This window comes from Canis lupus, chromosome 7 (assembly GCF_003254725.2).
Source record: "Canis lupus dingo isolate Sandy chromosome 7, ASM325472v2, whole genome shotgun sequence".
Taxonomy (NCBI): Eukaryota; Metazoa; Chordata; class Mammalia; order Carnivora; family Canidae; genus Canis; species Canis lupus.
In genome coordinates this window covers 40500358-40526435 of record NC_064249.1, presented here as the reverse complement: position 1 = coordinate 40526435, position 26078 = coordinate 40500358, and the positions used below count along the sequence as shown (strand labels likewise).

The 26078-nt window shown below is 52.2% G+C and overlaps 1 protein-coding gene across 4 annotated transcripts; it reads left to right on the top strand.

Annotated features, from left to right (window-relative positions):
• Positions 1-15484: 15484 nt before the first annotated feature.
• LOC112648860 (SLAM family member 9-like) lies at positions 15485-26078 on the top strand. Of its 4 annotated transcripts, XM_035718937.2 has the most exons (7): positions 15627-15860; positions 18655-18671; positions 19074-19436; positions 20964-21260; positions 22048-22182; positions 22359-22449; positions 23040-26078. In XM_035718937.2, exons 1-6 carry the CDS (start codon positions 15778-15780, stop codon positions 22415-22417), a joined length of 954 nt encoding a protein of 317 aa, XP_035574830.1. In that variant the 5' UTR covers positions 15627-15777; the 3' UTR covers positions 22418-22449; positions 23040-26078. The 4 variants fall into 4 exon arrangements, with proteins under 4 accessions (XP_048968473.1, XP_035574833.1, XP_035574830.1 ...); XM_049112516.1 differs by lacking the exons at positions 15627-15860; positions 18655-18671 and adding an exon at positions 15485-15620 and having other exon boundaries at positions 22051-22182; positions 23100-26078; XM_035718940.2 differs by lacking the exons at positions 15627-15860; positions 18655-18671 and adding an exon at positions 15485-15620.

Here is a 26078-nt window from a genome sequence, read left to right as displayed (position 1 = left end):
AAACAGAGATACAGGCAGAGGGAGAAGCAGACTCCATTCACGAAGCCCAATGTGGGATTCGATCCCAGGTCTCCAGGATCACACCCTGAGCCAAAGGCAGACGCTCAACCGCTGAGCCACCCAGGTGTCCCAGATACTTGTCTTTATATCATATATCATTTGCAAATATCTTCTACTTTCTATCGGTTGTCTTTTGGTTCTGCAGACTCTTTCCTCTGCTGTTCAAGAGCAGTTTATCTTGATGAAGTTCCAATACTTCATTTTTGCCTTAGTTTCTTTGTCATTCGAGATGTGTCTAGCAAGAAGTTGCTGTGGCCAGATTACAGAGGTTGCTGCCTGTATTCTTCCCCAGGGTTTTGATGGATTCCGTTCTGACATTTAGGTCTTTCATCCATCCTGATCTATTTTTGTGTATGGTAGGAGAAATGGTCCAGTGTCATTCTTCTGCATGTGGCTGTCCAATTTTCAGCACTATTGTTGAAGAGACTGTCTTTTATCCATTGTGTAGTCCTTCTTGCTTTGTTGAGGATTTAGTTGACTATAGAGTTAGGAGTCCATTTCTGGGTTCTCTATTCTGTTCCATTGATCTACATGTCTATTTTGTACCAGTATCATACTCTCTTGGTGATTACAATTTTTTAATAGAGCTTGAAGTCTGGAATTTGATGACACCAGATTTGGTTTACTTTTTCAGCATTCCTTTGACTATTGTGGGTCTTTTCTGGTTCCATACATATTTTATAATTATTTGTTCCAACTCAGAATAATAAGTTGATGGTATTTTGATAGGGATTGTATTGAAGGCGTAGATTGCTTTGGGTAGCATAGACATTTGAACAATATTTGTTCTTCTAATTCATGAACATGAAATGCTTTTCCATTTCTTTGTGTCTTCCTTAATTTCTTTCATGAATGTTCTAGTGTCCTGAGTACAGATTCTTTGCCTCTTTGGTTAGGTTTATTCCTAGGGATCTTATGGTTTTGGGCACAATTGTAAATGGGAAGGACTCCTTAATTTCCCTTTCTTCTGTCTACTGGTTAGTGTAGAGCAATGCAATGGATGTCTTGCATTGCTTTTATATCCTGCCACTTTGCTGAATTCTTGTATGAGTTTTAGCAATTTTGTGGTGGAGTCTTTTGGGTTTTCCACATAGAATATCATATCATCTGCGAAGCCAGAGAATACAATTTCTTTGCCAATTCAAATGCCTTTTTAAAAAAAGATTTTTAAATTTATTTATTCATGAGACACACAGAGAGAGAGAGAGAGAGAGAGAGAGAGAGAGAGAGAGAGAGAGGCAGAGACACAGGCGGAGGGAGAAGCAGGCTCCACGCAGTGAGCCGGCCCTGAGACTCGGTCCCGGGTCTCCAGGATCATGCTCTGGGCTGAAGGTGGCGCTAAACCGCCGAGCCACCCGGGCTGCCCTGCGTTTTATTTCTTTGCGTTGTCTGATTGCTGAGGCTAGGACTTCTAGTACTATGTTGAACAGCAGTGTTGACAGTGGAAATACCTGCAGCGTGGGTGGCTGTAGGAGGAAAGCTTTCTGTTTTTTCAGTTGAGAATGATATTCAATGTGTACATTCACATGTGGATTTTATGATTTGAGGTATGCTCCCTCTATCCCTGCACTGTGGAGAGTTAAACAATAGGATACTGTACTTTGTCAAATGTTTTTTCCACACCTATCAAGAGGATCATATAGTTCTTCTCCTTTCTTTTATTAATGTAGTGTATCATATTGTTTGTCTTGCAGATGTTGAACCACCCTTCCTGCCCAGGAATAAATCCCACTAACTTGTGGTGAATAATCCTTTTAATGTACTGTTGGATCCTATGGACTAGTATTTTGGTGCGAATTTTTGTATCTGTGTTCATCAGGGATATTGGTCTTCAATGCTCCTTTTTGGTGAAGTCTTTGGATTTGGGATCAAGGTGATGCTGGGCTCATAGAAGAGTTTGGAAGCTTTCCTTCCATTTCTATTTTTTTGAGACAGCTTCAGGATAATAGGTATTAATACTTCTTCCAATGTTTGGTAGAATTCCCCTGGGAAGTCATCCAGCCCTGGACTCTTTTTGTTGGGAGATTTTTGATGACTGCTTCAATTTCCTTGCTGGTGATGGGTCTTTTCAGGTTCTTTTTCTCTTCCTGTTTCAGTTCAGTAGTTTATACATCTCTAGGAATGCACCCATTTCTTCCAGATTGCCTGATGTATTGACATATAGTTGCTCACAATATGTTCTTAAAATTGTTTCTATTTCTTCAGTGCTACACACTGTCCTCTTCAGACCTCCTTTGCTGCATCTCACAGGTTTTGAACAGTTGTGTTTTCATTTTCATTTGTTTCTTTGAATTTTGTAATTCTTCCTTAATTCCGTGGTTGTCCCATTCACTCTTTAGAAGATTGCTCTTAAAAAAAAAAAAAAAAGATTGCTCTTTAGCCTCTACATATTCGAGTTCTTTCCAAATTTCCTCTTGTGATTGAGTTCCAGTTTCAAAGCACTGTGTTCTAAAAATATGCTGGGAATGATCCCACACTTTTGGTACTGATTGAGACTTGATTTTGATCTGTTCTGGAGAATGTTCCATGTGCATCAGAGAAGAATGTGTATTTTGTTGCGTTAGGATGAAATGTTCTTAATATATTTGTGAAGTCCATCTGGCCCAGTGTTTCATTCAAAGCCCTATTTCCTTGTTGATCTTCTGCTTAGATACTCTATCCATTGTAATGAGTGGAGTGTTACAGTATCATACTATTATTGAATTATTATGGATGTGTTTCTTTAATTTTATTTTTAATTGGCTTATATAATTGGCTGCTGTCATGTAAGGGGTATAAATATTTACAAAGTTTAGATCCTCTTGTAGGATAGATCCTTTAATTATGATATAGTCCTTCCTCATCTCTTTTTAAAGTCTTTGATTTAAAATATAATTTATCTGACATAAGGATTACCACCTCAGCTTTCTTCTGATATCCGTTACATGATAAATGGTTTTCCACCCCCTCACTATCAATCTGTAGGTGTCTTTGGGTCTAAAATGAGCCTCTCGTGGACAGCATATGGGTGGATCTTGCTTTTTTTATCCAATCTGATACCATGTGTCTTTTATTTTTCTTTTTTAAAAGATTTTTTTCATTTATTTATTCATGAGAGACACAGAAAAAGAGGCAGAGACACAGGCAGAGAGAGAAGCAGACTCCATGCAGGGAGCCCAAAGTGGGACTTGACCCTGGGATCATGCCCTGAGCCGAAGGCAGTTGCTCAACTGCTGAGCTACCTAGGCTTCCCCCCTGTGTCTTTTCATTAGGGCATTTAGTCCATTTACATTCAGAGGAACTATTGATAGACAGGAATTTAGTGCCATTGTATTACCTGTAAAGTCACTGTTTCTGTATATCATCTCTGTTCCTTTCTGGTCTATGTTACTTTTGCATTGTCTCTTTGCTTAAAGGATCCATTTCCATACTTCTTGTAGGACTGGTTTGGTGATCACAAATTCTTTTTGGTTTCTGTTTGTCCTGGAAACTCTTTATCTCTCCTATTTTGAATGACATACTAGCTGGATAAAGTATTCTTGGCTGCATGCTTTTCTCATTTAGCACCCTGAATATATTAGGCCAGTCCTACTGTGGATAGATGTGCTGCCAGTCAAATGTTTCTACCCTTGTAGGTAATGAACCTCCTATCCCAAACTGCTTTCAGGACTTTTTTCTTTTTCTCTGAGATTTGTAAGTTTCACTAAAATATGTCGAGGTGTTGACCTATTATTATTGATTTTGAGGAGCATCCTCTGTGCCTCATGGACTTCAGATTAGGGAAATTCTCCACTATAATATGCTCCAATGTACCTTCTACCTTTCTGTCTTTCATTCTTCTTCTGGGATCCCAATTATCCTGATATTGTTTTCTTTATGGTATCCCTAATCTCTTGAATCTCCCCTCATGAGCCATTGCTTGTTTATCTCTTTTTCTCAGCTTCTTTATTCTCCATCATTTTGTCTTCCAGATCACTATTTGTCTTTTCTATCACATTTATCCAGCAGTTAGAGACTCCATTTTTTAATTGCATCTCAGTAATAGCCTTTTTGACTTCAACTTGATTAGATATTAGTTCTCTTATTTCCCTTAAAAGAGATTCTCTAATGTCTTCTACGCTTATCTCAAGCTCAGCTATTAACTTTATAATCTTTATTCTGATCTCTGGTTCTGACATCTCATTCATGTCCATACTGATTAGGTCCCTAGCAGTCAGTACTGCCTCTTGTTCTCCTGTGTGCGGTGAGTTTTTCCATCTTGTCTTTCTGTCCAGAGAAGAATAAGTGAATGAAAGAACAAAATATTAAAATGGCAACAACATCCCCAGAGAATAGTCACTAAACAAATCAGAAGAGAATGGAAAATGAAAAGAAAAAAAATTGAAAAACAAAAGGAGAGAGAGAATATAATTAGAGAAGTGAACAGAATAGAGCGATACACTGGATTTCTGCATGTATTTTTGTCTGTTTTAAAACTAGATACCAAAATTGTAACAAAGGAAAAACTAATATATGGACAAAAGATTTTTAAAAATACAATGAAAGGATAGAAGTTAATTATAAAAATGAAAATTAGAAGATAAAAAAAAGAATGTGAGCAGACAGGTGAACAGAATAGAGCAATACACAATATCCTGAACATTTTTGGTTGGCAAGTTATAAAAGACTACATCATGAAATTATAAAGAAAGAAAAACATATATAAAGAAAAATAAGATTAAATACATTGACAAGATGGAATGTAAGTGTAAAGATAAAATTTTAAAGGACTTTAACAAAACAGAAAAAGAAGAAGAATAAGCATATATAATCATACAGGTGAAAGGAAAGTACCATAAGCTACATTTTGGGTGTCTTTTGGTCTGTTAGAAAGAACTGCATCCCAAAATTGTAAAGAAAAAAACCTTATATATATATTCAAAAATAAAATTAAATACAATGAAAGGATAGAATGTAACTGTAAAAAGGAAAATGTAAAAATTGTAGTATATATGCTGCTGAAGTGAGCATGAAAATGTAAAAATTTTAAAAAAGAGTTGATAAAATAAGAAATTGGTTGAAAATGGAAAAAAAACATTAAAATTGAAAGACTAAAGAATTGTGAGGGAAACCCATGAATTCTCTAAGTTATATTCCCCTAGTTCTGGAGTTTTGCAGTTTCAAGGAGAAACTTGGTCTTGGCTGGATGCTCTTGGTGATCTTCTGGGGGAAGGGCCTGTTGAACTGATCCTCACATGTCTTTGCCCGAGTGGACTCCCACCACCTTTGCCAGGGGGCCAAGCTAACTAATCTGATCTGGAATGCTCTGGGTGGCTTTTGTTCTCTGAAGGCTTTCCAGGTCACTTTCGAGGAGGAAAGTGAAAATGGTGGCCTCCCTGTCTTCAGCCCCAGAGCCGAAAGCTCAGATCCCCGTTCCTCAGTGCGTCCTCAGAGATTGTTCCCTTGGACTTCCTCTTTCTATTACAGAATCCCCCTTAATATTTCTTGCAGAGCTGGTTTGGTGGTCACATATTCTCTCAGTTTCTGCCTATCTTGGAAGCTCTTTCTCTCTCCTATTCTGAAGGAGAGCCTTGCTGGATAGAGTATTCTTGGCTGCATGTTCTTCTCATTTAGGACCCTGAATATATCCTGCCAGCCCTTTCTGGCCTGCCAGGTCTCTGTGGAGAGGTCTGCTGTTAATATAATAGTTCTCCCCATAGAAATGAGAGATTTCTTGTCTCTTGCTGCTTTAAGGATCTTCTCTTTATCTTTGGAATTTGCAAGTTTCACTATTAAACGTCGAGGTGTAAAAAAAAAAATGTTGAGGTGTTGAGCGGTTTTTATTGATTTTAGGGGGGAATCTTTCTATTTCCTGGATCTGAATGGCTGTTTCCCTCCCCAGGGTAGGAAAGTTCTCAGCTATGATTTGTTCAAATACATATTCTGGACCTCTGTCCCTCTCGGAGCCCTCGGGAACTCCAATGAAATGTAATTTTTCCTTCTGAGGCTGTTATTTATTTCCCTTAACCTTTCCTCATGATCTTTTGTTTTTCTCTTTTTTCCTCAGTTTCCCTCCTTGCCATCAACTTGTCTTCTATGTCACTCTCTTGTTCTTCTACCTTGTTAACCCTCATCGTTAGGACCTCTAGTTTGGATTGCATCTCATTTAATTAATTTTTAATTTCTGCCTGATTAGATCTAAATTCTGCAGTCATGAAGTCTCTTGAATCCTTTATGATTTTTCCTAGAGCCACCAGTAGCTTTATAATTGTGCTTCGGAATTGGCTTTCTGACATTGAATTGTAATCCAAATTTTGTAACTCTGTGGGAGAGAGGACTGTTTCTGATTCTTTCTTTTGAGGTTTTTCCTTCTAGTCATTTTGCTCAGTGCAGAGTGGCCAAAAACAAGTTGTACTGGAAAAAGGAGAAAAAGAAGAGAAAAAAGAAAAAAAAAAAAAAAAGAAAGAAAGAAAGAAAAAAAGCGAGGGGAGGGGGAAGCAAATAGAAAACAATAAACAAGGGGGTGTATTCTCTGATTCTATATAACCGTAAATCCCTCAACTTCCCCTGGAACTTTCCAGTGCTGCTTGGTCAATAACTTGCTTTTCCCCTGTCCTTCTAGCTAGTCTTCTGGGGGAGGAGCCTGCTGTGCTGATTCTCAGGTATGAGCACCTGGGGGAGCTGCTCAGCCCCCTGCCTGGTGCCGGGCTCAGTGGGAGTTGTTTATCCGGTGAGCCCACTGTGAGGCTCGGTGGGGGTTGTTTATCCTGTGAGGCCCCAGGAGGAACAACCACAGTGGCGGCGGCCAGCTCCCCAGCCCTGGAGTCAGCTCCCGCAGTAACTACCGCAGCTCTCAGTCCGCAGGGGCCTGGATGCTCTGGGGGCGGGGCTACCAATCTGCACAGCTTGGGCCAGGCGGCAGGAGCGTCCTCGCTGTCCTGGGCCCTCCCGGCCTCTGCCTGTCGGGGGGAGCGCAGGATCTTGGGATGTGTCCCTGGGTGTCCTGGGCTCCCGGGCCTGTGCCACTGGAATCGCGCTCCCGGCTGCACAGCCCCCTCCGCGCGGAGCCGCCACCTGAGCCCCTCCGAGCTGCTCCCGCCCCGCCAGCGCCCTGCAGCCCTTTAGGGAGCACAGCCGCGGGGTGTGGCGTGCTCTCCCCGGGGCACTGGTACTCTGTTAGTGTCCCAGGGAGCCTGAGGGCATCCCCGCCCCTCCTGGGATCCTGCTCCAAGTCCCTGCGAGCGCCTTTCCGTCCAGGAAGATTGGTGAAGCTCCTGCTTCTCCGGGACAGGGCTTTCCTGTCCTGGGGGCACTCGCTGCAGGGCCTTAGCCCGGCTCCTCGTCGGGTCCCTCCCCCTTGGATGCCTTTTTATTTCTTTAATTTTTTTTTTTCCGTCTTCCTACCTTGATGCACAACTCTTCTCACTGTAGCATTCCAGCTGTTCTCTTTTTAAATCTCAGGCCGAATTCGTAGGTTTTCAGGATGATTTGAAAGTTATCTAGGTAATTTGGTGGGGACAGGTGACTTGGGGACCCTACTCTTCTGCCATCTTACTCCCTGTGTGCATCCTTAGGGAAAAGCAGTCCATCACTCCTGTCTGCCTGGTCCCCCCTCAGCACCACATGCTCCCCTAGCATTTCTATGTCATGAATGTGACCCCATTTGGAGCCCCAAACCCTGCAGAACCCTGAGGCGGGCGGCCTGTGCTATTCTTCTAGGGAAGGAAGGAGGCTCTTGCAGGTTTGCTGCATACTGGACCCCTGCTCAGAGCAAGGTCATGCTGACTGTGCCCCAGTTCAGGGTTCATGACCACCCCAAGCTGAAAGCCCAGTCCTGGGCTCAGTGATTGCAGCCGGCTTCCTCGCTCTGATGCCTGGGAACTCTGCTGTACTCAGGCACCCCTATCTTCCTGTGACCCTGGGGATCCTGAGAGCACATGTCCCACCCAGGATCCTGCCCCCACTTTGCCACCTGAACACCTTTCAGGCAGGGACGTCCCTCACCTGAGCAGAATTCTAAATGTTCCAATGTTCCCTCTGCTGCTCCATCACTCCTGGGGCCCCTGCAGGAGGCTCCCTCCCCTCACGTCTAGCTTCCCATGTAGCACCTCGGATTCCCTTCCCTGAGCCTCCTACCTTGCAGAACGCGGTCACTTTTCTATTTGTAGAGTTGCAGCTATTCTCTTCTTGGATCTCCATTTGAGTTTGCAAGTGTACAGAATGATTTCATGGGGATCTCGCTGGATTCCTGGGACCAGAGGAAACTAAGGTGTCCTATTCCTCCAATATCTTGGACTTCCCATAATTTTTTAAAAAGATTTTTTATTTATTTATTACACACAGAGAGAGAGAGAGAGAGAGAGAGAGGCAGAGGGAGAAGCAGGCTCCATGCCGGGAGCCTGACATGGGACTTGATCCCCGGTCTCCAGGATCATGCCCTGGGCTGAAGGTGGCGCTAAAGCGCTGAGCCACCAGGGGTTGCCCTTTCCCCATAATTTTTAATGTTCTTTCTTATCTGTATTTATTCCTTGATCTTCATTCCTAATGACAATTATGTAGAAGGTCAACTTTGGCCAGACATCACACTTTTGCTTTGGATAGGGGTCTTCTTTAAATCAAAGTTTGATTTTATGATTTAATCTTCTTTCTTGTACATGCATAGAAGTTAGGAAGTCTGAGAGCAGCAAAAATAAAGCTTGTTTCTAGAGGCTGAATCAAGTGGGTTTATCCTCTAAAAGGAAGTCAGGTGATGGTGGTGGCTGGATTCTGGAAGAGGGCTCAGCACGGTCCCAGGGCTCCCAGGCTCCCTGGGCACAGGGGCTTGTCCTATAGCTTGTTCCTCGTGGTCCAAGTCGGCTCTGGCTGCAGACACCAGCTGGCTAAAACCATCACAAAAGCGTGGGTCGGGGTGGTGAGTGCCAGGGAAACTGGGAGGGGTCACAGGTGGACAAGGGGGCAGCGGTACAGACATAAAGGTGCAGTCAGGAGCTCAGGATGAGGAGCCCACCTGGAGGGTAGGAGCCCAGGGGAGCCATCCAGGTGGAGGTTCTGATGTAGGAGGGGTGCTGGCTCACAGTTAGGGTGGGGTCTGGCGGCCTCACCTGAAATGGGCTGGGTCCCGGATGTTTGGGGCTGGGAGTGGGCTGGGGTACCATTGGGAAAGGGGGAACCTTTGAGATTCCTAAGTCTGCGACCAAGCTCTGGATGCAGGTGTCTGGGTTGAAACATCCTCAGGAGGACAGAGGAGCCCCCTCAGTCCTTGACACCGACCTAGAGACCAGTGGACAGAGCACCTGGGGAGTGGGGTGGGACAGGCTTTCCTGGGGTGGCAGGCATTCGGGGACATATGTGGCCCTGAGCGAATTCTGGACCCTGGGCCTTGAGCAGTCCTTGAGGTACCGAGAACACTGCCCAAGTCAGCAGCACAGCGCAGTCCCCAGTGAGCTGCCTGTCACCCTGTCCCTCCCTGCAGATTCAGCTCTCTGGGCTGGCTTTCTGTTCTGAGGAGTGGGCGGTCACCAGGTCAGGCAGGTGGAGACACTCTGGGAGGAGGGACCATGACCTGGGGACCCTGAAGAATCCCCCCCTGCCTGGTCCCCACATGAGCGCTCACAGCTGTGACCCCTCCTGACCTCCCCTCAGGGCTCTGTGACCCTGGGCAAGTCACCCAGCCTCTCTGTGCCTCCTTCTGCTGAGTCCAGTGTGGTCGCTGACGGGACTGACCTCATCAAGCTGTTCGCAGGATTAAATGCAAATCCAGAGGAATCGGTGCCTGCTTTATGTCCTCACAAGTCATACCTAATTTATAGAGGGGGTCCAGGGGCCTGGCTGGCTCCGTCAGAAGAGGGGGTGATTCTAGATCTGGGTGGTGGGTTCGAGCCCACACTGGACGTAGGGCCTACTTCAAAAAAAGGAGTCTGAAGCTGGCAAACTTAAATTTTAAAAAATCATTGTCACTGAGAAAATAACGTGCCCTGTTCCCTCTGGCAGGAGCTCCTGACGATGAAGCTCATGTTACATGATTGAAAGTGGGGGCAAGTGTTTCCAGCACAGAGCCTCCTTCCCCCCGTGTCCGCAGCCCCCTGCTCCAGGGGAGCCCGTCCCATGTGCTCCCAGTTCCCAGGGGCCGCTGTGTTTTATCACAGCTACACCGCATGGATGACCTGCTGCCTCAGGACTGTCTGTACCACTAGGTAACATCAATGCAAACGAGGGTCCTGATCTCAGAGATGTGGGGGGGGGGGGGGGGGGGACCTGTGCCCCGAGGGTTCCCGTGGAGCGGGAGCCTGCACGCCTCCCTGAGGACAATCACTTGCAATATTAACTATTTCTTAGGGCATTTACCTCTATGTTTCTAAAAAAATTGATTTCAAAAAATAATGTTCTCACATTAGTATTTTCAGATCAGTTGCAGGCACTCTGTACTTTCCATCAGAGAGATGAGGATTTTCCTCTCTTCCATGCCTCTCTCTCACCCTCTTCCCGCCAACTAACAGATATACAGCCTGTTTGTTGATCAAGGATAGCATCTTAATCTACAATTTTAGAAGAGTTAAACTCTATAGCATTTATTACAGGCTCGACACTCTTCTGAGATCTGCAAGATCCCGAAGTCTGTAAGGGCAGAGCTGGGACTTGAGGCCAGATAGGTGGTCTCCCTCTGGAATCCCGGCTTTCCCCTCTGGCGATCCCACCTCCACAGCCTGTTTGTGGAGTGCTCACTATGGTACTCAGTGCTGGGCCCACAGGTGAACAAAATTAATTCCCAGCCCCGGGTACTTGTATTTAGGGGGAGACACTGGAAATAAACTAGGGACCAAGTAGATGTATAAGGTCAGGTGGTGCCAGTGGGTGACCCAAGAGAAGCAGCGTCAGGCAGGGGAGCTGCTGTTCTAGGTGGGTCTCCCTGGGCAGGGGGCCAGTGGCAGAGGCTGAGCAGGTGTGAGCGGGAACCGTGTAGGTCCAGGAAGGACGCTGCAGGCAGAGGTGCCGGGAGCCACGGTGCGGAGCTGGGAGCCTGGCTGCTGGATGAGCGGCCGCAGGCTGGGCTGGAGGGTGTGATGGGTGAGCAGGGAGAGGCATAGGGGAAGGCCTGAGCCCTGAGAGCGCTGGGTCCTATCTAGGTGGGATGGGGGTGAGCAGAGCATCTGAGGGGCGCAGGGGCGGGGCGTGAGGCCGGCGGGGAGGCCACGGGGCTGTGTGCGGAGGACACCCTGCAGGGCTGCGCGGCCAGGGTGGGCCTGGGAGAGGACCCGGCACAGGGCTGCGGGGGGCTTGGCCTAGACTTAGAAGCGGGGGTTCTGGAGCTGAACCACTGGGCTTGGATGCGGCTCTGGCACCTCCTGGCTTCAGGGCCCTGGACAGTTAGCAAGAGGTGCTCCTGGTGCTCTGGGTAGAATGGAGACCCGCTGGAGGTGCTGGGAACTCCTCGTCCTTCGTGAGCTACACTGGAGCCCACGGGACTTGCTGATGGGTCAAGGTGGGGTTTGGAGGGAGGAAAGGTCCCCAGGACCTGGGCCTGGGCTCCGTGGAGGGTGCTGGTGCACTCCTGAGAGGGGGAGTTCTGGGGGAGGAGCAGAGTGGGATCAGGGCTGAGGGCAGGCTGGAGACCCCTGGGCCTCCACGTGGGCCTGTTGAGCAGGCAATTGCAGGGTTGAGTCTGGGGTTCAAGGGAAGGTGAGTGTAGACAGGAAGGGGCCCAGGAGCCAGGCCCAGGAATGGACAGAGTCAGGATGGGGAACCCGAGGAGGAGCGACCAGAAGGGCAGGAGGGTCAGGAATGCTGAAGGCCTGGGAGCTCCTGACCCGGGTCCCTTGAAGTGTGCCACAGGCTGTGGAGGGTGCAGTCAGTGGGGACAAGGGGCAGCCGCTGTGTGACCTCCCAGGGCCCCCAGCCTGCAGGCCTCTGCCCACCAGTCCCATCCTATCTGATGGCCTCACAGGGATCATTCACTCCAGGGTTTCATGTCCTTTCTCTCTGGTGGGTGAAGACCAAGGCCCCTGTGGGGGAGGATGTTCTGATTCACCCTGACGTCTCCTCCCTGGATGAGAGCTTCAGGCTCCTGTGGGGAAAGGCAGAGGGGAGCTGGCTGAGGGAGGGAGTTTCTACCCTCGGGGCTGCCTGTCCCCAGGTCAGGCCTGTTTCTGAGGGGACAGTAGGAAATGGAGAGGCAGGAGGGGGCTCCTGGGAACCTGGTCTAGTAGCCAAGCCAGCAGGTTCCTGAGGCGGGAGGGCTCTCCTCCAAGGGCACTGTGGGTCAAATAGGAGTCTCCTGGGCCCTGGGATGCGCTGGCCCCGCACATCCGTGACTCCCCCAGCGAGTCCTGAAGCAGCTCCACGTCCCCATTGTGCGGAGAGCTCGGGGGCTCAGGGCCGTGCAGCCATGTGTCCAGGGGACAAGTAGGGAAGGGGTGGGAGGGTGAGACGCAGCCTCACTGTGTCTGGTCCTAGAGCCCGGGCTCCCCTGGGGGCGGACTGTGGCACCTGCTCCTACCGGAGGGTTTCTAGTCTGAAGCCACTGTCAGCACAGAAGTCATGCTGCCCTGCCTTTGTCCTCGGGCTCAGGGTCCTGAGCTCTCTGCCCACCAGGGAGCTGTTTCTGGGTGGGTTAAGAAGTTTCTGGAAGAGCCCGAATGTCAAGAGAAAACCCCCATCCTGAGCTCTCAGGATCTGCCCAGCAGCTCACTGTGGTGGTGGGGAGACTGTGAATTGGCAAGGGGGGATCCTTGGCTCTTGATTTGACACTAGACCCCAGACGGGGCCTCTTTTTTTTTCTTTTTTTAAAGATTTTATTTATTTATTCCCAGGAGAAAGAAAGATATATATATATATATATATATATATATATATATATATATATATATATATAGAGAGAGAGAGAGAGAGAGAGAGAGAGAGAGAGAGAGAGGCAGAGACATAGGCAGAGGGAGAAGCAGCCTCCATACAGGGATCCTGATGTGGGACTGGATCCCGGGACACCAGGAGCATGTTCTGGGCTAAAGGCAGGAGCTAAACCGCTGAGCCACCCAGATGTCCCAGGGGGGCCTCTTTATTGTAGTCAAATAACACGCATTTTACTTTGTGTGTCAATCCTGACATCATTTTTTTTTTCTGACATCATTTTGTCAGCAGGAGGTCCCCAAGTGGCTGCAGGTTAGTGACTATTGTAGAATTTCCTTCATGGGGATATGGTGTCCTGAGGACCAAGACAGGACTTTGAGAGTCTCCCCCAGGGCTGCAGGGCCTTTCAAGGACCTGGGCGACGTCCCTGAACTGAAGAGGAGACGGTGAGGCCACGGAGGACCCATGGGTTAAGGCAGGTAGGAGGGGGTTTGGGGTGTGGGAATGGGCAAGGTAGAGGGGAGAAGACACAGGAGGAGGGAACCCGCAGGTACTGAGGTCAATCTGAGGGCCCAGGCATCACGGTCGCCAGGTGATGGATGAGGGCGCTGGTTTCTGAAGGATGAGTGACTCCCAGGGCCTGAGGCCTGAGCCCAGTGTCCATTCAGAACAACAGGAGGCCTCACAGTCCCCGGGGTCGGGATCTCACACACACAGGCCCCTGCTCTCCTCCTGGAGTCTACCTCTCCTCACACCCAGCACCCCTGCAGCCTGGGGGTCCCACGGCCACCTCCTCTGCCTCGGACTCAGCCCTGCTCCCCGAGGACGCAGAGGGGGAAGCAGGGCTGTGGCTGCTGGTGCTACTGGGTGGTGGTGGTGGGGGTTGTTGTACTACATTTATCCCATCCTCCCAGCACAGCTGCCAGGCCGGCCCAATCTGTTGACACACGAGGCGGGTAGGCTTTGCCCACAGTAGCTCAGCTTCCTGGTGGAAGTGGGAGTGGCATCTCCCACCTGTCTTCCTGGAGCTCTGCCGCCAGCACACTGGTCTATCCTGTGCCCATCACACGCCAGGGGCCAGTGGGAGGGAGAAGGGGGCCCCCCTGAACCTGAAACCAGGTGTCTCGTCAAGGGAGACTGGGGAGGAGCAGAGAGCGCCCACATGAGCTGCTCCAGTCAGCACCCTTGCAGGTCTGACTGCCTGCCTGGGGTTGGAGACACTGGGCTGTGGGTGATTCAGCCAGTGTGGCGGGTAGCTGTGATCTGCAAAGGGCTGGACGTCAGAAGCTTCGAGATTGCAACCACAGGCTTGTATCCTCTACTTGCGGGTGTGAGAATGAGAGAGGCTGCCCTGGGTCAGGCCTGGCCTCCCTCCCCCTCAGTGTGGCACCTCAAGGTCTGCCAGGGACTTGGGTCAGGAAAGACCAGTGGCCTAGAGCTGTAAAAAGTCCCTGGTGCTGGGCCAGCATGGAGGGCGAGCTGGCTGACCTTCCAGGGTCCTTGCCCAGCAGGTCCTCGGGGCTCCCTCAGGGAACTCCTCCCCACCCCAAGCTGTGGTTTCCACAAGCAAATAGTCCTCACCCAGGAGGGAATGGGGATGGGGGCAGAGCCCACTTGCTGCCCCTCCGCCTGAAGTGACCAGGGATTGAACTGCCCAGGTCTGGACTCCATCCCAGGGGTTTGTACCCACAAGGCTCAGGGACGCCCTGGGAAGGGATCTCCCATCAGTGGGTGGGAGCCGGGACAGGACAGGGCTGAGGGCTCTCTGGTCTGACGGGGCTCAGAGTGGGTTGGGGGAGCCCAGACTGGATGTGGGGACTTGCAGGAGGCCACATGGTGGGACAGGACAGGCTGTCCTCCTGTTGCCAGAGTAGCCTGTCCCTCTGCACCCCTGCCTGTGTGGGAGCGCAGGTCCATAGTGAGCAGAGCCTCCCAGGGAAGTGCTGGCTGGGGTGCTGCTCCTGGGGGGGCTGTGCCCTGTGCGTGGGGACAGGGCGGGCCCTAGGGTGCAGACAGGAGGGACACGCCCATAGGGGCTGCGGGTGGAGGGTGGTGGACACTTCTCAGGAGAGCTTGGTTCTCGTGCTCACAGCTTCTTCCTTACACACCCAGCAGTGATGCTCATAGAAACTCAGAAAGGAAATCTGACTGGTTAAATGGTGTAAAGACAGGACAGGCCCAAAGCAGGAGAGGCCCCCTGTCCTTGGCTCTAAGATGTGCCTCTGTGCCTGGCCATCGGCTGGTGCTGGCAAGCAGGGCCCGGGGCTGTTCGGGAGCCCAGGGACACAGGTCAGGGGCCCTAGGGGTGCAGGCTGGGGAGGTGAGACCACCAGGCTGCTTGTGAGCACAGAGTTGGGGCCTCCCCTGCACCGGGGCTCCTAGACGGGGCTGTTCCTACATTTGCTCTGCAATGATCTCCTGAGCCCACTGCAGGAGCTGAGGTAACAGGAGAGACCTGAATGGGCTAATATCCAATGGACAGTAGGACTAGAGCTAAGAGCTATTTGAGTGTTTGTGACGCCTTCCTGCCTTCCTCTCTTCCTCTGTGTTCGAGATGCTTCCCCTTCCCTCCCCGCCCCGCCCCCGTAAGCAGCGGAGGCCCAGCAGGGAGGCAGCCTGCCATGGGCCTTCCCTCCCCGCCCCGCCCCCCCCCCCCAGCAGCGGAGGCCCAGCAGGGAAGGAGCCTGCCATGGGCCCTTGCTCAAGGGACCCCCACCTGGGCGGGGCCTCCTGGCTCCTGGGACTCACCAGCCTCATCCTCAGTGAGTGGCCCGGGCTCCCGGGGAGGGAGGACCCCCGGGCGGGCAGGGAGGCAGGAGCTGCGGGGCTGTCTGGTGTCTCTGGGGAGGAGCAGAGGAAGCAGCCCTGTGATATGGAGCACACGCGGTGCGTCTGGTTTCCAGCCCCGGGGGCAGCGGAATGAACACAGGAGCTTCTGGCGGAGGCCAGGCTGGGAGCCCTGACCCTGGCTGCCTGGCTGCAGGACGGAACCCCCAGCAGGGGTGAGGCCAGGAGAGCCCATAGCCCCCTGGGGAGAGGGATGGAGGAGACCAAGCGGGGGCGGCGGGGACCCAGGGTGGGGACGGGCACCCCCTGGCCTGCGATGCTCAGGGGACCGGGCAGCCCCTGCAGCTGCTGTGCCCGGGCGGGGCCGACCCAGAGCCCAGGGCTGAGCTGGAGAAGAAAGCAGGTGTCCTCTGGCTCCTGGGGCGACATGAGGCCTGACTATGGTGACATTCTCTTGGAAAAGGAAGGAAAGGCGGCCTCCAGAATTCAAGGGGTCTGTGCCCCTGCTGCATGTGAGACTGTGCCTGGAACAGGAGACTGAGGACAGGGGCTCCCGGTGGGGGTGCCCTGGGGGGTCAGGAGGGAAGCAGAGGGGTTCCCGGAAAGGGAACTGAAAGAAGGTCTGTGCTAACAGCGCTATTTTCTGTGTCTTACCTCATCAGACCATCTGCTTTTGTGTAACAAGTAAATAAGAACTTGAGATAGCTTTTTATTGTCTGTGGTGTTTGATTTGAGCATACTCTCTGAGGGCTACTCCCATTCTACAAAATTTCTGGCATCACTGGGCTTCAGTAAAAAGGGTGTTTACACATTAAGAACTGAGCTTTGCAGAACATTGAGACCCTTTTAAGGAGTAACTACATGTCAACAATATATGGACTTTCACTTTTCAATTTTTTTAATCAGACACATAGAGTATATTATAATTTCCTCCATAAGCATCTGGGTAGGAAGAGAAAGAAAGGAAAGAAAGAAAGAAAGAAAGAAAGAAAGAAAGAAAGAAAGAAAGAAAGAACCACAGAACACCTCAGACCCTGCTGACCAGACAGCAGTGCTGGGAGGGAGGAGCCCCTGGACACAGCAGGGGAGGGGGGTGCAGGGCAGGGAGGGGAGGGGCCAGAGGGAGAGTTTAGGATTCTCTGTGGGGGAAGCAAGGGACTGGGGACAGGGAATCCAGCTCCAGGTCTGCTCTGCCCTGTGTGACCTGCACAGGTTCACCCGATGGAGCCCCTTCTCTGGGAAAGGTCCCCTGGAAGTCCCCCCAGCTGTGACATCCTGGGACAGGGTGTGTCCCCCTGGTCTGGACTCTCCTGGGGCTTCTCCGAGCCTCTGCTCTATGTGGAACCTCCTGTCCTGTCCTAGTCCTGATCCTGACAAGTGCCGATAGCCAGGGAGCCTGTTTGGGGACCTTCAGAGCCAGGAGCCAGGCCTTTCGTCTCATGTCCTCATCCTTCCAAGAAGGGAGGGGTGCTCTCTCCAGGCCCCTGGCGATCCCCTGGCCCTCTGCCCTCCCTGCCTCTGCTCCTGAGCAGGGGGTGCCGATACTGTCTGAAGGAGCCCAGCTGCTCCCTGGTGTGGGGACACGGAGGTGCAGGGCACCCTCAGGACAGGAACTGCTCCCAATTAAAAGCCTGGCCAGAGTACCCCAGCTTCTTTCTCCCTGCCCCCCTAGGCTGACCCCTCCGGCTGGGGCTCAGAGAGAGACACTGTGCTCAGGAGACTCGGGGAGCTGCCCTGGGGCAGGTGCCGTCCCGGATTCTGACCTGCTGCCCCTTGGGGACTCCCAAAGACACGGTCCCCCTTGGGGAACAAGGGCTGTGTCTCTGATTTATACTTACTGTCCTGTGTGTGCCACATTGTGCACATTTCACCATTAAATGAGGCCCGGGTGCTGACTGGGGTGGGGACACAGGTCTACAGGACACTGTTCTGTCAGTGAATTCACGGGGGAGCCACCAAGTTCATTTACAGGAGAAATTCTCATTAAAATTAATATGGTATTGGAGGTCCCGAGTGGCCAGCGGGTAAGCGGCAGACTCTTGATTTGGCCTCGGTTCAGGATCTCAAGGTTGTTAATTGTGCCCTGGGTCAGGCTCCTTGGTCAGCAGGACGTATGCTTGAGAGTCTCTCTCCTCTGCCTCTCCACCACTTGCTCTCTGACTCTCTTTCTCTAATATCAATAAATCTTTAAGAAGAGATGTGGTCACTGTGTGTTGATGGCAAACCTAAGATTTATCAAGAAGAGTTTGCTGGGGTCTCTTAGGAGGGCAATGAGCGGAGGCCGGCAGGAGGGGACATGACCTGCCTTGATCGATTAGACCCCCCAGTCAGTTATCCCTGCACCTACACACCTATGTGTGACATGTACACAACCGTGTGTGACGTATTTACCCACACGTCTATCAAACATGCACTCATATGTGACATGTGTGCCCCATGTGCTTTATATGCACCCATGGGGGGTCAGATGCTCCCCCATTGGATGATCTATGTCCCTGAGCAGAGAGTCCATCCAAAGCAGCTCAGTGTGACAGTGTTTGCAGGGGGCGGGGGGGAGAAACTTCAGGGACATGAGAGGGAAGCAGAGCTGCAAAAGGGGCCATGTACATGTGTTAAGTAAGAGGCTTCCACATGTGCTGACCACACAGACTGTTGGACAGAGGTGGCCGTCACCCCTCCCCATGTAGGCCTCTCCCCGGGTCAGCCCCCAACATGGCAGTGGGCTTTATCCCAGAGAGCAGGACACAGGGTGACTGCAAGACGGAGTCCCCCTCTGTGTGACCCGCTGTCCCTGGGGGCCGTCTACCACCTTAGCTGCTCCCTGCTCCCCAGAGGGGACACCCTGGCTGCAGCCTCCACCCCAGGGGAGGGCGCCAGGGCCTGTGTGCAGGAGGGGTCTCTGCAGCCCAGTGAGCAGCTGCCTCCAGCAGAATGCTCTCGGTAGGGACCGAAAATGTGCTAGAGCTGTTGTTGGTCCAAGTCCCATGCACTTCATCCTCTCGCTTTTAGGGGTCAAGACCCTGCAGGTGAGCGAGTTCGTGTGACCTGGTCAAGGGGACGCTGCCCTGGGACAGGAGTGATTCCAGCATCGCTTCACATTCATGCATTCCCTGCCTTCCAGGAGTCACGGAGCACATGGGAGGGATTTCATGACAAGATAGGTTCTAGGGGGGACGCCTGGGAGGCTCAGCAGTTGAGCATCTGCCTTTGGCTTAGGTTGTGATCCTGAGGGTTAGGATTGGGTCCCACATCAGTCTCCTTGCGGGGATCCTGCTTCTCCCTCTGCCTATGTATCTGCCTCCTTCCTTGTGTCTCTCATGAACAAATAAATAAAATCTTTTTTTTTTTTTTTTTAAAGATGTATTCTATGGTTTTCTCCTTTATTCCTACTGGAAAACCATTCACATTTTCTGTGTCCTATGCCCTAGGTGTCGGCAGCCCTGGGACCCAGAGTTCTGGAAACGCTGTTTCCCTGAAGGGGATGCAAGGAGCTTCTGTGTCCTTTCATGTGATCAGAAATCCAGACTTGCCTCCAGTAGATGAGCTGGAGAAGATATCATGGGGCATTGTATTCAGATCGAACTACATAGTCATGCTGCAGGTCTTTCCTGGGGCAGATGTTCCAGAATGGGTCAACTGGCAGGACAAGTTCCAGAAGAGGGTCCATGTGTTCAACATAACCACCCTGAGGATTGACAACCTGACCCTGGAGGACACTGGGCTGTACCGGGCTCGAGACTCCTACACGAGAGGAAGACAATACGACCAGGATTTCCACCTGACTGTGTATGGTGTGTAGGCCCCTCCCCCAGCCCCAGAGCTCACCTCCTTCCTCTGTCCCTGGAGGGTCCCCGCGCCCGGCTCACAGGGCTCCCCCCAGATCCCAGCCTTCAGACTCTCTCTTCTCCCCTGGAATCAGATGCAGGGTGTTCGCCACAAATGCAGGCAGAGCTGAGAGTCACCCCAGGGATGGAATCACTTTGGTGCTTCGGGAGGGGAACCCCTGTGGGGGGAAGTGGGGATTTTGCCTTAACACTACTGTCCCCACAGGACTCAGGGTCCTCAGGCTGTCCCTTAGCTGTCTGTGCCACTGGGACAGGTGAGGACACCTCAGGGGCTCACCACACCCCACCTGAGGGTCCTACTGTGCTGTTGGGCAGGAGTCAGACCCCAGAGCCTGTGCCTTGAGGTCCGGGTGTGGGCAGGGCTGTGCTCCTCTCTGGAGGCTCCAGGGAGAATCCATTTCTTTTCCTGTCCCCCCTCTTGGTGGCACCTGCATTCCCTGGGTCGTGGCCCTTTCCTCCACCTGCACAGCCAGCACTGCTGGGATGAGTGCCTCTGGCACTGGGTCCCTCGGACCTCCTCTCCTGCCTCCTTCTACTTGGGAGGACCCTGTGATCACATGGGGCCCATCAAGACATCCAGACCATCTCTGGTTTAGGCTCAGCTGGTTAGCAGCCTCAGACCACCATTGACTTGGAATCTAAGACACCTTCAGGTTCTGAGGGTCAGCACGTCAGCATAGCTGGGGTCACTCGTCACGAAGTAGGATCCAGACTCCCACGTGTGGTTCTCCACCCTTTCCCCCGATCCCCTTTTAGCCTCAGCCCGAGCAGCTCACTCACAGACTCCACTGGTCCAGCTCTAAACCTCCACAGATATAGGAGTGCACATGGCAGTCCTTTCTCAGGATCTCAGGGAGCATCCTGCTCTCTCCCTGCACCCCCCTCTGCCCAGGGAGCTGTCTGCTCCAGAGAGAGTGGGAGCCTCAGGTCCCACAGATTCTAAGGATCTGTGTCAGCCTGTTAGCCTGTCCCTTGGCTTCACGGGTGGAACCAAAGTTCAGTGCATATTCCAACCACACAGAGGGTGGTCTTTCCTAGGGGGCACCAAGGTGCCCCCCATAACAGTCTTTCATGGTGGGAACATGGGGCCAATTTCAGGGCTTGGGCATCATCTGAGGATAAGCACAGGCAGGCTCTAGATCCTGATAAATCAGGCCCTAGACTTCTCTTTCTTCTAGGGGACACCTCACTTTCTTTAATTAATTAGTTGTGGGTCAGTGGGCTCCAGCATTTATTTTTTCACGTGATAGTTTTAGTCTTTCTCAATCTACAGAAGTCCCATAGAGCTGAACTCACTGGCTCCATCCTTATGCACCTGCTGTATATTTGGTCACTTCTGTGTCATCTATAAAATGCTTTCACCATCCTGAGGGGGAGGAGGCCAGAGCTTCAGGGAGATTCCACAGGACAAAGACTGAGGTGTGATATTTTCCACTCACATGATCCTCTGTCCTCTTGTCCTTCCTGCCGCAGAGCCTCTGCCCCTTCCCCAGATCAGGACCACGAATCTGTCCATCACCCCAGGCTGGTGCAATGTCACTGTGCAGTGTGACGCCCCGGGAACCAGGGAGGACCTGACCATGTCCTGGGAGAGCAAGGGTCTCCCCAGGGAGCTGGAACAACGAGAGGCCACAGGACCAGCCCCCAACCCCTGGACCCTGGCTCTGAGCCTGCCCCTGAACCAGCCCAATGCCAGCCTCACCTGTGTGCTCAGGAACCAGGTGGACCAGACAACTGCCACCTTGGACCTTGGGGACATCTGTGGCCACAGTGAGTGCATCCTGCAGAGGGGAGGGGCTCCCAGGGCTCAAACAGCTCAGGAGCTCAGCAGGCCGTCTGCTTCTCCTTGAATTCTTGTCCCAGCTCGGCCCCCCGGGCTGTTTGCTCACAGTCTGTGTTTCCCTGAGTGAATGAGAGACCCGGTGCCCCATGTGCCCCCTCGGCCCTCCCCCCTCCTCCACCAGCTGCTGGGGCCCTGATGCCTCAGTATCCCCCATCCCAGGGGAGCTCATCGCTCAGGGACCCACTGGACCCTCTGGAAAGAGGCCCCTGCCTCCCTCTCACCCTCCTACCTGGCTCCTCCCTGCTTGGTCCCCCTCCCACCTGCCCCAATGGGTGCTGGAGCTCCAGGACTGGCGAGGTGCCCCCCTCCCTGTTCATGGCCCTCCTTCCTGGAAGGTGGCACCCACCCTGCCTGTCTGCTCCCTGCACTCATCCCTCAGGACGAGGTTTCCCATTACCTCCTCCAGGAGGCCCTCCCTGACCACGTGTGTACAGGCTGGGAGCTCCTGTGCCCTGGGATGGCTCTGGCTGGCTCCTTCTGGCACGTTCTCACCCTCCTCCCACAGAGGTGTCCTCAGGGGTGGGCACCGTGTCCTGTTCCTCTCAGCCCCCGGGCTTCGAGCAGGAGCTCCGGAAGTGTTGAGTGAAAGCACCTGCCTTGCTGCTCCCTCCTCAGCTTCTGAGCAGGGGTCTCCAGATGTGTCCACGTGCTGGGCAATGGGCATCTGTTCTTCTCTCGGTCCTTAACCTTCTCCATCTCTCTGTGCGAGGGAAGCAGATCCACAGGGACAGAGTGATGCTGACCATCTACCCGGCATCCTGGTGACTGTTGTGGTCCTGCTGCTGATCCTGGGAGCTGGACTGTTTCTCTGGAGGAGAGGGGTGAAGAAGAGCCTGGAGCCTGGGAGAGGCAGGTTGCACTTCTCCTCCCCGGGCCCTGGACCCTGGGCTCCCTTCCTCCTGCTTTTACTGCTCAGGGGATGTCCCTGCAGGAGGCTGGTGGGGGCAGCCATGGCCTTGGGGTCATAGAGGGGAGGTTACAGGTTTCCAGGGCTCAGACTTCAGCTCCTTCTGTTTATGTTTCAGGTGCAGGGTCCCAGGAGGAGCATAGGGACCCAATGATGGCATCCACTCTGCAGAGCTGAGCCAGCAGGGGTCTGGACTCAGCAGGGACCAGGTGAGCCTGGGAGAGGGGGCATCCTGGGTCCTCCCACATCCCTGTGTGCCTGGGTATGTGCTTGTCAATCCCCATCATCCACAGGATCTGACCCTGATGCCCCTGGAATCCTTTACAGACACATAGTATTAGCTACAAAATTCACTTCGGGGCCCATGTAGTGCTGAGTGATTAGTGGAGGTCATGTCAGCAGCACTGGGTCTGTGGGGGTCCCTCTGGGGCCTCTCTGTCCATCTGCTGCTGTGGGACCCTCTGTCTGTATTCCAGGGTAGGGGTGCAGCACGTCTAGAAGGGGAGATGCTTCTCACTACTGTTTACTGTGAGGTCCGCAGGCCAGGCAGGGCCCTGATGAGGATTTAATTGGAAGAAGCAGGAGAATCCGGCCCCCTGGGGACACCTGTCTTGGGACCATGATGCCTGCAGCTCTGGTCTCACCTCTTCCTCCTCTGACTCCTCTGGTGAGGGACTGGCTGGTCCAAGCATCAGCTAGTGTCTATGCTAAGTGGTTCTGCACACGTTCACCATGAGACACACACAGTGGTAGAGCAAGAGGGAAACTGAGTCAATGTATTGGTACCAACATGTTCCAGGTCGGCTCAGCCTCAGCCCGGACACCCCTGGATGGACTCTGCTCTCCTCCTCATCTATAGGACAGCAAACTACCTTCGGACCCTCGCCCCCTGGACGCACCACTGTGACTCACAGCCTCCCACCGGGACAGTCTGAAGAGCAGCCCGCGGTCAGGCTGGGCCGAGAGCTATTCAGGGACGCGATGCCTCCGTGGCGGTCAGCGCCGGCTGCGTGCTGCTCTGTGGCCCGCACTGCTCTGACCTCGTGCAGGCTGGGACCTCCCGGGCCTCGTGCACACGCCGTGACGTGGGGGTCTTGTGCGCAGGGTCGGGTCAGTAGAAGGAGGCCTTGGGGGCTGACTCTGGAGGCCGTGCAGCTGGGAGCGCTGGGCCGGGACCCCGCCCGGGGATCGGGACTCCAGGGCGCGGCTCCCCAGCCCTCGGCTGTCTGTCGCGAGTCCTGGCAAAGCTCCCTTCTGTCCTGTCCTGCTGCAAATGGCAGAGCCTCCTACTGTTCAGGAAGAAATGGAAGTTTCTGGGTCCTACCAGTTAGCTTTTAACAGGCTGTGTTGATTGACACCTGCCTCCCTCCTTCTCCTCTCCCTGCGGAGGATGCTGAGGTCCTGGGGTCTCAGTGAGGATTTCCCCCCAACTGTAGGACCTTCTCTGGGGACGTGTCCTGTGTGCATTACTCTCCCTGGTTGTCTCTCTGACCTGTGCCCATTCCCTGCAGCCCTCACCCCATCTCCCTGCTCAACACCTGAGCCCGCTCCTAGGCCTCACCTCACAGGGCCCCTAGATCACCAGGAGGTGACCCTGGTGATACCCTTTCATGTTCCACACCCTGTGCCCTTGGGTCCCTACTGGCCACCCTCCTTGACCCCCCCCCCCCCACCTGCCACCCTCCCAGGCTCCTCAGCTGCCCCTCCAGGGCCCCTCTTCCCTCACTGGTGGTGCTCCTCAGGATTTGAGACAGCCTCCTTCCCATCTCCTGTGTCCTTTACTTCTGGGACCCCTGCTCCCAGGGCTCAGTGTCCCATCCCAGCAGAGATGCCTAGCCCTGCCTCCCCACCTGATGCTGTCTGCTAAGTCCCAGGCCCTGCACTGCAGCCCCTTGTCCTCATCCCTGCCCCTGTGTCCTCCCCCATCCTCTCCTCCCAGGGTCACAGCCCAGCTGCCCTTTCTGTAACACCTGGGATCTGGTGAGAAAGAGCAGGAGCTCCCCTCCCACAGGAAGGAATGCAGAAGTAATTACAATCACACAGTAAATGTGCCTGTTTTGTTCATGGGAGAGGTGGGAGCAGTTCACCTGAACCCAAGAAAAATATGGTAAGGTCACCTCTTGGTATGGGACGACTTTTCTCTCCTTATGTGCTCTTCCACCATTCCCCCAGGTGACACAGCTCCCTGCTATTCACCTGAATTAGTAATTCAAGCAGGACAAACTGAGTCTCAAATGTCCCTTCCTCTCCGTCTCCCAGCTGAGCCTCAGATTGCACTGGAAGCAGGTAGATCCCCTGAGAACAGAGGAAAGCAGAGAGGCTTGTCATCCCCAAACCTCTTCTTCCGCACAGGAGCCCGCAGGCATGCACACACAGACACACACAGACACACACACACACACATACACCACCTTCCAGCCACACAGCTGCATGTACCTCAGGACGAGGGCTGTCCCACAGACACCTAGATCACAGTGTCAGCAGGACTCTGAGTATCTGAGGACATGTCAACATCTGGAAGGTGGCAGAGCAGGTCGGTGTCTGAATCTGCATACATTTCTGAGCTCAGCTCCCTTCCCTGCAGGATCCCTAGGGCTCCCCCTTGGTGCTGGCGGGGAGCAGTAAACTCCATTTCTGGTCCGTGGGAGTAGTAACCACAGCGGGTGCTCACTGCCTCAGTAGCCACACCGCACACAGTCTGTGACAGAAGTGCCCCAACTTCATGTTTGCATGGTTCCTGTGTTCAGTTTAGACCAGACAGTAAGGGTGTGAGGATGGAGGTGAGGGCTCGAAGCCACAGCACCTCCCACAGAGCCGCAGGGGCCCCCCCAGCACCCGGGCCCTGCCCCTGTCACCCATTCTGTTGAGCTCCACTAGATGACTCCCCATCTCTGCAGAACACTCAAGACCCCGGTGCACTCCCCTCAACTGGGAGTACACACTTCTAAATCTGTGTTCCATTCCTGACTAGTGTGAGGGTGGGTCCCTTCCCTCCCTGTGGGCCTTCTGTCCTGCTGCCTTGCTGAACTCACATATTAGTCCAGGGATTTTTCTGTAGAGTCCACGGGACTTTCTGTGCAGACAAACATATAAATAGTGTCTATGATAAACACAAGTTTTCTCTTTACCATTTTAATCTATATTTATTTTATTTCTTTTTCTTGTTATTGCACTGCTCAGACTTGCAAGTGAATGGTGAAAAGCAGTGGGGAGAGCAAACAGCCTTGCCTCCTTCCTAATCTTAAGGGGAAAGCTTTCAGTTTTTCACCACTATTAGCGATATTAACTTCAGGGATTTTTGTCAATATGCTTTATTAGATTTATCAGTTTCACTCTCTCTGCTCTTTTCTTTCTTATTTCCTTTCTTCCACTTGCTCTGGGCTTAATTTGCTCTTTTTTCTAGATTCATAAGGTAAATGCTTAAATTATTAACTTCAAGCATTTCTTCTTTTGCAACATCCACCTGTCATCATATATATTTCCCTAAAGCACTGGGTTAGCTTGTTTTCACTCATTTTGAATACTTGTATTTTTATATCCATTCACTCCAAATATTTAAAATTTCCCTCGAGACTTCCTCTTTGAGTCATGAGTTATTAAGAAGTGATTTGTTTAATTTCTGCATGTTTGCAAATTTTCCTGTTATTAAATTCTACTCAAGAGGCACCTGCATAGCTTAGTGGGTTCAATGCCTGCCCTTGACCAAGGTCATGATCCTAGGGTCCTGGAATTAAGCCTTGCGTCAGAATCCCTGCTCGACAGGTGTCTGCTTCTCCCTTCCCCTTGCTCATGCTCTCTTTCTCTAATGAATAAAATATTTACAAAAATTTCTACTCTA